At 30.5% G+C, this 9,166-nt stretch overlaps 2 protein-coding genes across 3 annotated transcripts; one reads left to right on the top strand and one right to left on the bottom strand.

Annotated features, from left to right (window-relative positions):
* Positions 1-3,546: 3,546 nt before the first annotated feature.
* Positions 3,547-4,755, top strand: LOC102591571 (uncharacterized). The gene is made up of 2 exons (XM_006352533.2): positions 3,547-3,864; positions 4,488-4,755. The coding sequence occupies exons 1-2, from the start codon at positions 3,613-3,615 to the stop codon at positions 4,653-4,655; spliced, it is 420 nt and encodes a 139-aa protein (XP_006352595.1). The 5' UTR covers positions 3,547-3,612; the 3' UTR covers positions 4,656-4,755.
* Positions 4,756-6,920: 2,165 nt separating this feature from the next.
* LOC102590788 (F-box protein SKIP27-like) lies at positions 6,921-8,813 on the bottom strand. Of its 2 annotated transcripts, none has more exons than XM_006352531.2 (4): positions 8,667-8,813; positions 8,023-8,264; positions 7,710-7,784; positions 6,921-7,599 (listed from the first exon to the last, which is right to left on the bottom strand). In XM_006352531.2, exons 2-4 carry the CDS (start codon positions 8,221-8,223, stop codon positions 7,342-7,344), a joined length of 534 nt encoding a protein of 177 aa, XP_006352593.1. In that variant the 5' UTR covers positions 8,224-8,264; positions 8,667-8,813; the 3' UTR covers positions 6,921-7,341. The 2 variants fall into 2 exon arrangements, with proteins under 2 accessions (XP_006352593.1, XP_006352592.1); XM_006352530.2 differs by lacking the exon at positions 8,667-8,813 and adding an exon at positions 8,354-8,644.
* Between the last annotated feature and the right edge of the window lie 353 nt (positions 8,814-9,166).

Genomic DNA, 9,166 nt, shown 5'->3' with positions numbered 1-9,166 from the left:
TGGGGAAAATGGTCTAAAAATAGTAGATGTGGCATTTTTACTATTTTCCTTGTTGAATTCCTGACTTCGTTATTGATTGTAATATATAATTTATCTTATTTTTAAGTTATCGATTTCACTTTCTATGAACAATTATATATGTGAATGAGCGGATATAGTATGTATTTATGTAACATATGCATTCATACGAACCTAGCAAGTAATTACCTTTTTAAGATGTATATGAATGTTTTAAGAAATTTACTAAATATCTATTAATTAATATTTGATTTTGAACTTAACTAATAAACTATTATTATTGTATATTAATTTGAGTTTGTTGTAGAAAAACGGTTCATAAACTTTGAATTTTGAATCCACCTTTAATTACATGTTTGAATTTTGTTCCCTAAGCAAATTCATACTTGTTCCCTTAGAAGGATTTTGTCATCACTAATTACCTTGAAAGAACTCTTTGGACACATGAAATAATTGAATAATAATCTACGTGCCTTAATATAGAATTAGTCAACAAATATATGCTGACAAATTTAACACATAACCTTATGATATATACTAATCACATTGAAAAATGGCACAATCTTAGGAAAATGTCTCAATGTTTGGTGTCATGAAAGCAATTTATAAAGTAAAATTATCAAGTTTAGAATGCTGATTATGCTATTAGTTTGATTAAAACTATATATTAAATTTAACGAATGCATAATATAATCTCATATATAGTCAAATGGATAACTACTTAGTCCAGATTGTACCTTAGGTGTATCATAGATAAAAAATTAAAAAATTGATGATACTTACAATAATTTTAATCAATGCTTACATCTTCATACTTAAATTGGTAACAACTTGTCCAAATCTTAGAGTTTGCTTGTGCATGAATCCTAAAATTGCTAATTTACGTTAAGAGAGTGGACGTAGGATTGAACATACGAGTTCACTAGAATTCAATAGCTTTAATTCAGACTTCACATATGTGTTGAGAAATCACAAAATATGTACAAAACCGAAAATCCGAACCAAGTTACTAGCACTTAATATTGCCGTTACCCTAAAATTCAAAATCCGTCAATTTCAAATTCTGAATTAACCTCTATTTAGTTGGATTTATCATCAAATAATAGTGTGTGTTGTGCATATTTTATTGTGAGTTGTTCGATTTCTCCAACAAACCTTCGAATGTTTTCTACAGAAATGGTATTTTTCTTTGAATAGAAATTGAATTTGAAAATAACTATATTTAGATATGAGATCCAAAGTATTAGTGGACACCATTTTGTTAATACTATTTTAAGAAATTCAGGCTAATTGTTGAAGTATTATATGGGACTGGTGTACCAATAGCATTGACACTAATATTTTAGAGGAATGTCATGCAGGGAGAGGTGGCAAAATTAGTCCATTATAACGTAATATATGTCAATTCATTTAAGTTTAGACTGATTATTAATTTGATCATTTATTAGTTTAGCCTATTATAGTTCAGTCCATTAAAAATAGGATCTAAATTGACTCGTGAAAAATCTTATCAAAATATATATATATATATATATATATATTTTAAAAATCTGATATATTATATATAACTATAATAAAAAAGAGAAAAAAATATGGTCATTAGGTACAAAAATTATTGGACGCGTTAGTTTTAGTTTATGACTCACAGTTTAGCGTAACTAACTTTTGGGCGAATCAATAACTCGTTCATTATTAATTAGCTCAACTTGTTTTAACCAGATCAAATTCAACTCAATCAACTCATTTAATACCTCCATTCATGCATATACATATCTGATAACCATGCAATTCATGCAGAGTTTAGAACGATATTCATATCAATTAAATATATATAGTATTGATAATATAAATAATATTTGATAGTAATATAATAAAATGTGTAGGCGTGTATTGGAGCCTGAATAATTCGAATCCATACTATTTACGACCTCTAAATAGAAACTTCTCTATCAAAAAAAATTCATACTCAAAATTCAAATTCAAAATTTATGATTTAAGAAAAAAGAAGCTCCATCCACTAAACCATGTACATAGTTACAAATTATTATATTACTCCTAAATTGATGTTGTAAGACTTGTTTATACGTGCAACTCTAGGCATATTTCAAGGCTTTTAAATTTATTTGACCCTTTTTTTTGCATTATATTAATGGATTTGAATCTTTAATGGTGTCAAATATTTCGAGAACTTTCCAATATAATATGGTTGACTTTTCTAGAATGATCGAGTATTTTCTTGAGACTATGAAATATAAAATATAACTGACTGATTAACTTACTTCAAAATCAAACGACCCCTAAAAGTGTTCTAACATTTATGCAATTAGATTCCACGTTTTTCCTTCAAATTGATTAGTCTTTAATTTTACCTTTTAAATGAACTAGTGTTTATTTTTTGCTCTTTAGCAATTGAACTCATGTCTAATAAGATCTAAGTTCTTTAGAAATTGAAATTATGTCCGAATATAGCTTGTGAGATATTATAATATGAAAATATAAACTTTAGCGTTGTAAAAAAGTTTGATAAGTGGCAAAAATTAAGATTTAGACCTAGTTTATCTTTACAAACCTAACCAATCATATAAACTGTTGGGCCTGACTTGTGTGTTTGGTAGCCCAATTTCAAAGAAGTTTTTTGTACCACCCATTAATCCAAATGATGAGTGTGCCAAAAACTTGTGGAGAAAATTGCCACCAATTACTACCTTCATTAATAAGTTCCAAAAATGTAGAAATGCAAATCCCATCAATTGTTCTTGGCAAGCTAAACTTAAGGTAAAATTGTCGTAAGTTTATTATCAAACTTCAAATAAAAATGTCGAAAACTGAGCCTTGACAAGCCAAACTTCGGGAAAACATGTCAAAAGTTTGCTGCCAATTAGCTATAAATATGTTTCCAACTTCAGTCGCATATGCCTAAAATCGATCTCAATGAGGATAACTTTATAAATTTTTATATACTACCATCATGACTTAAATGCTTGTCCTTGAACCAATTATTTGTGCATTGAATAGTCTCCCATCAAAATAATAATCAGTAAATGCATATTTTTTGTATATTGTTCTATGATATACATAAAATATATATTTTGATACAAAATAATGTATATAAAAGCTAGCGTATGCAATTCTCTCGGCCGATCAACCAACTATGTAACTTGCCTAATACTCCCCCTATCCCAATTTATATGACTTATTTACCTTTTTAGTCAATCTAAAAAAAAATGACACATATCTATATTTAGCAACAATTTAACTTCAAAATATTCATTTTACCCTTAATGAAATGAATTATAGTTACACAAATATCTATGATTTATTTTAGACCACAAATTTCAAAAGTCTTTTCTTCTTAAACTCCGTGTCAAGTCAAACTAACTCATATGAATTGAGACGGAGGGAGTAAATAATTGGGCCTAACTTGGCTAATTGGTAGACCAATTAATGTACAACCATCCAAAATATGTCTTGCATTTTAAACCACACAAAGAAATCCATAGAGATAAAATACCAATCCACCCCATGTAAAATTGATTTGAGGCCATTGAAGAAAAATAAACACAACAAACTTTTTATTCCCCATTTATCCAAACAATGAATATCCTCAAAACTTGTGGAGAAAATTACCATCAATTAGTACCATCATTTATAAGTTCCAAATATAGAAATGCAAATGCTAATTATGTTGTTGAACCATTCAAATTTGCTTATAGAAGAAAGCAAATGCAAAGCTTAGTAGTGAGAGCAAGTAATGGTGAAAGACGTACTTTTTTGACACTAGAAGAAGCTGGCCTTGTTGAAGTGTCCGGCCTCAGCACTCATGAACGTTTTCTATGTCGATTGACGGTACGTCACGGATTTAAGTTATATACACTGATAACACGATTTGATTTTTAAAAAAACTTGTTATGGTACGTGATTTGACCAACAACGCAATTAGGATTTTCATTAACCAAGATTGAAATGAAGAAGTAAACATACAAAAAGTCAAAAAGGATTCGTCATTTACTATATTTATATGAAAATAGTTTTAACCATATCCCTTCGGCCCAACTTGGCTCCCCCAAGCCCCCCACTAGGCTTTAGAGCAATGATATAGTTGGTTTTGTGTGACATATATGTGGAAGGTGTAACACTTTAATTTGGAGGGGTGAAAAAAAAGAAGTTGAAGCAAGTAACTTTTTTTTATTTCTCGCTCAATATTTGGTATCTGAATTTATGTTCTGTAAGACCAATTTAAGAGGAAAGTGCTCCTTACTAAAAAAAAAGTTATTTTCACTGTTCGAATATGAGTAAAAGGTGATGAAATTTTATCCGTCTCACCACGTGAGGATAGTTGAAGCAAAGAATTAATATTAATACTCAAAAGAAAATTTGTGAACCAATGGAAGAAAAATAACATATGATGAGATATGTATTTGTTGAAATTACTAAAAGTAGAGTGTCATACAAGTTTTTTTTTTGTGCAGATTTCATCACTCAATTTATTAAGAGTGATAGCAGAACAAGAAGGTTGTTCAATTGAAGAATTAAATGCTGGGAAAGTATGTGATTGGTTCTTGAAAGATAAGCTTAAAAGAGAACAGAATTTGGATTCTGCTGTACTTCAATGGGATGAATCTGATTTCCAACTATAATTCTCCCTCTATGGTTCCTAATGAAAGAAATTAAAAGTATAAAAATGAACAAAACACCAATAATTCTTTTTCCTTAATAATACTCCTTGCTTTCTTTTTTTATATACTAAGGCTCATTTATTTTTAATGTCTGAATCTTCTATGCTATGTTTTCTCGTTATTTTCTTACAAAAATCTGAATGCTTCATTCTCTTTGTTTGACTTAAGTTGTGGACAATTTGTTGTTCTCTTTAAACTATAATATCGTAATTGAAAATGAGCATTAAAAATACGAAATAAAGACAGAGAATCGAATTTGAGAATATCCAAATGTGATTTGATAATTTATTGGTTGAAGAGAAAAATAATATGTTAATTGATTGATAGTTGAAAGAGATGAGGAAGAATGCAATTCCTTTGAGAAAGATAAATAAACAAAGTTTGAGTGTGTATGAGAGAAACAAAAACGTACATTCATTTGTATTAGCCCATGGATCTGACGCCTTGGAGCACCCAAAAAATTTTCTAAAAAAACTTTATAAGGTTCTTCGTAATGAGTTAGGGAAGCATTACCTATAGTCCCATCATTTTTAAATCATATTTTCGCATTTACGAGCCAACTTTTAAGTATTACTCGACTTTCTGTATTTTTTGTATGTATTAGCACATGGATTTGGCGCTTTGGAACGAGTACGTAAAAAAAATTTCTTAAAAACCTTTATGAGAACCTACGTAATAAGTTGGGGAAACATTACGTATAATCCCACCGTTTTTTTTTTAAATCTCTTGATGAAAAATCTTTTAATGAAAATTTTGATTTTGTTACTAATATTAATAAGGTAAAAATTTAGATAGCCGAGATACACTAATAAGATAGTTGGGTGTGGAGGAGAAGAAATGTTGATTTTCTTTTTTGTGGGTAAATAATATATGAATGAATGAAGAATAGTTTAATGGAAGAGATAGGGGAGGAACGTGGAATTTTTTACAAGCTAAGGATGGGAAAAAAGTATGGAACCTTTTTATCCCTGCATTCCTATCAACTCAAATAATTAGTACAAAATAAAAAATAGAAATGCATAATCAAACACTTTTTTTAAAAGGTTTTTAGTTCTGTGTTAAAGATATTCATCTACTCTTCAATGATTTGTTTATTTGATTTTTGAAGGATTAACCTAAAGCTATATATTGCTTCTATTGATGTTAGACATGTGAAGTGAAGTAAAATTTGAAAAATGTTATTTGTGTTAGCAACCTTCCTTTTGCTATCGAGGTAAAGTTCGTGTCTCCTCCCTTCGTAATCCCCTTCAAAAGAAATAGACATAACAGGGGTCAAGCCTGACTCCCAAACATCAAAGGAACTTCCTTTGATGATGGCTTTAATAAAAAAAAGGTCAATTTCTATCTAAATCCCACTCTTTATGACATTGAAGAAGAGAAACAACAAATAATCATAACAACACCTTAGTATCAAGTAAGTTGAGGCCGATTATATGAGTCCTCATTGACCATTTGCTATAGTTAAGCTTAATTTTTTTTTTATATATATATGGCCTATTATACCAAGTAATCAAACACGTGTATTACTGACTTTCTATAGAGTACATGTTAGGTGACCAAGATATGGAAGGACACAGAAGGAATCTGGTTCTTCATTAATGTCATGTGTTCATGCATATTTAAAATTAGTGTCATGTGCTCATGTATATTTAATGTAAAACACATGAGCACATGGTTGGAAATTTTTCTTTAAGTTGAAGAAAAAAAGATATTGAAAATTTTGTTCTTGTTTTTTTCTTCAACTTATTGCTTCATCCAAGTGCTTAATTTAAAAAATACATTCATCAATCCTCTTTGCGATAGGTTATTAGATAGGAGGTCATGAAAAACACGACTTAGGATAGTAAATTGTAGTGTTTTCTCGATCTCCTAATAAGTACATTGCGTCAGAACTGAGAAATTTTATGGCTAGGCTCTACAAGCCTCGAAAGCCTTTAGTACGGTAGAGTGAGCAACTCTTAAACCAAATACTAGAAGTTGTAGTATTGCTCGTATAGTTTCTGTTACTATTTGTAGTAGTTACCTGTTCAAAATGTCTTGTTATGCTTTTACGATTTCATTACTTCTTTTTTTGGACTGCTTTGGACTATTTTTCTTTGAGCCAGTGGTCTATCAAAAACAACATATCTACCTCGGGATATGTTGTTATTTCAATCCTCTATTTCTTACAAGATTACATTGCATCTCTTCACACTATTGTCCATATTGGTATTCATGCAAGAGAAGTTGATGTAAAGTCATGAATACATATTTTATTCATTTAATAACTAAACAAAATGGTACTACAAGAGACTAGACTCCTATATACAACTAATTCTTATGAGATCAGAAGGGCCAACAGAGCCCTTCAAACAAAATCCCTAAATCAACCTCTCTACAAGTACAAACAGGCCACACCATCTTCAATGAAAGTGTTGAAGAACAATGTGGCTTGTAAAGATTGTTGTGACATGTACACAAAGCAGCTGAAATTTGATAAGACCTATGATTTCTACAACAATACCTATACAGAATCCAGACCGAGACAGGCTTAAATGGAGCAACCGAACAATGAGGATCCATATGGCACCAACCCCAACTCGCTTGAGATTGAAGCATAGTTGTTGTTGTTTTTGTTGTAGTACAAATAAAGAATCTGATTTGAGATCTATACCTCTGTGTCCATTTGCATAAATAACTCCCTCCGCGGCCAATTTTCTTCACTGTCTGATGTAAACAAGGCCACGGATATGTCAGCTAGTTTCTTCCGGCTTAAACGAGCCCTCGGAAACTTCGATTGCCTAGGAGCATTAGGCACTTCAACATTATTAGACTCACTCCAATTATCTATATCAGTAGCATTCTTAAAACCAAGTGTCTTTGTTGGTGTACTATATTCAAAATGCCATCTTTTTGCAACCAAAGTCTGTTCATTCACCAAATAAACCATAGAGTTCATCAATACTTAAATCCTATCAAAAAAATATTTCAACTATAATGTAATAGCATATTCAATAACAATTAACTAATGCTTACCGCTTCTCTAATTGGTTTTGATACATGAAACAACCTCTTTAGATCATCATGTTCAACTCCACACACTATCCTTATCTGCATAATGGGAAAAAAACAACACATCTTTTTCAGTAAGCCAGTCCACTAGATAGTAAATGAATTGGGAATCCATGAATTTAAGTACAGTAAAAGGGCAGCCCGGTGCACAAAGCATCACACCTCAAGGGGTATGATGCAAACATTCTATCCTACTGTAAGCATTTCTGACTGTTTCCACGATTCGAACCCGTGATTATACTATTGCTTAAAAGAAAATTTAGATTTTTATACTAACCAGGATATCTTGAGGCAGGGCTTCAAGAGGGGACTTCACACAAGTGGAAAATGAATTCTTTCTGCATATTTTCTTTGTAGGTGTTGTTGAAATGAAATCAAGATCCCTAATATTAGGCAAACAAACTCTTTTCCTCCCAAATGAGGTACTTCTCACAAGCCCAAATCCAACATTTTCACATATCTTCTTTCCCATTGCCATTTCTCTTCAACTTTTTTCACAGAAAACACAACTGCAAAGATCTGATTTTTACACCAAAACAGAGAACAAAACAAATCAGTATCATCCAAAATCCAACCCTAAATCAATAAACTACCAAAAAAAAATTAACCTCAACTAAGCAAATGGACTAAAAACAATAAAACCAAGAAAATTTTCACTTTTCATGTCTTCCCCATTACCATTTTTTTTCAACTTTTTCACTGTCAAGATTAGATTTTTCCACCAAATTAGACAATTAAAAACAACCCCAAATGAATAAACTATAAAAAAAAACCAAAACCCAACTTCCCAAATGAACTAAACAGCAAAACCAAGAAACCCCAACAATTATTTTTCAAAAAAAATTCAATCTTTGAAATCAAGATAGTCAATTGAGTCAAATGGTAAGCAGAAAAGTATTTAAATTTTTTTGGATAACATACCTTTATACTAATAATTTGAAAATGAACACTATATCAAGACAGATCCAACAAAGCTATATCCTTTTTCACAAAACTGTACAAACAATTGGTTGAAAAAATGAGTCAAATTTGTTTATATATTCAACTGGCTAAAAGATAAGTATGTAATTTTAGATGACAAAATGGATTTTATTTATGTATATGAAAAACTAGCCGTTGGGGATGTACACGTGGCGAAATAAGAGGTGTGTAAAAAGGAAACAACATGGGTGGTTCAGGTGATTGGTCGGTCCAAGTCTGCTTGTCGGTTGGCTTTTACCTAAAACGCGTTCTGTTCTCTGTTCATAGACATATTCAACAATTCAATATAATATTTATTTCTAATGGATTCTACGCAAGTAATCGAGAGTTATTTAGCTTATTTTTTATATTAATGGTGGTAATATTGCATTAAGAGTTTTTTTATATGATTATATTTGATGTTTCTTGCACGACGATTATCATAGTATTTTGTTGTAGTG

Source organism: Solanum tuberosum, unplaced genomic scaffold, assembly GCF_000226075.1.
Source record: "Solanum tuberosum cultivar DM 1-3 516 R44 unplaced genomic scaffold, SolTub_3.0 scf00149, whole genome shotgun sequence".
In the NCBI taxonomy this organism is placed as follows: Eukaryota; Viridiplantae; Streptophyta; class Magnoliopsida; order Solanales; family Solanaceae; genus Solanum; species Solanum tuberosum.
The sequence above is the reverse complement of the archived record's forward strand: the minus strand, read 5'-3'. Positions and strand labels throughout refer to the sequence as shown.

What these genes read in the sequence shown, in the direction of transcription:
- LOC102591571 (XM_006352533.2), top strand. Translation starts at nt 3,613, where the DNA reads ATGAATATCCTCAAAACTTGTGGAGAAAATTACCATCAATTAGTACCA. An exon ending in GTTTTCTATGTCGATTGACG is followed by an intron (nt 3,865 to 4,487) that starts GTACGTCACGGA and finishes TTTTTTGTGCAG; the next exon opens with ATTTCATCACTCAATTTATT.
- LOC102590788 (XM_006352531.2), bottom strand. Translation starts at nt 8,223, where the DNA reads ATGGCAATGGGAAAGAAGATATGTGAAAATGTTGGATTTGGGCTTGTG. An exon ending in CCCTGCCTCAAGATATCCTG is followed by an intron (nt 7,785 to 8,022) that starts GTTAGTATAAAA and finishes CCCATTATGCAG; the next exon opens with ATAAGGATAGTGTGTGGAGT. An exon ending in CAAAACCAATTAGAGAAGCG is followed by an intron (nt 7,600 to 7,709) that starts GTAAGCATTAGT and finishes GTGAATGAACAG; the next exon opens with ACTTTGGTTGCAAAAAGATG.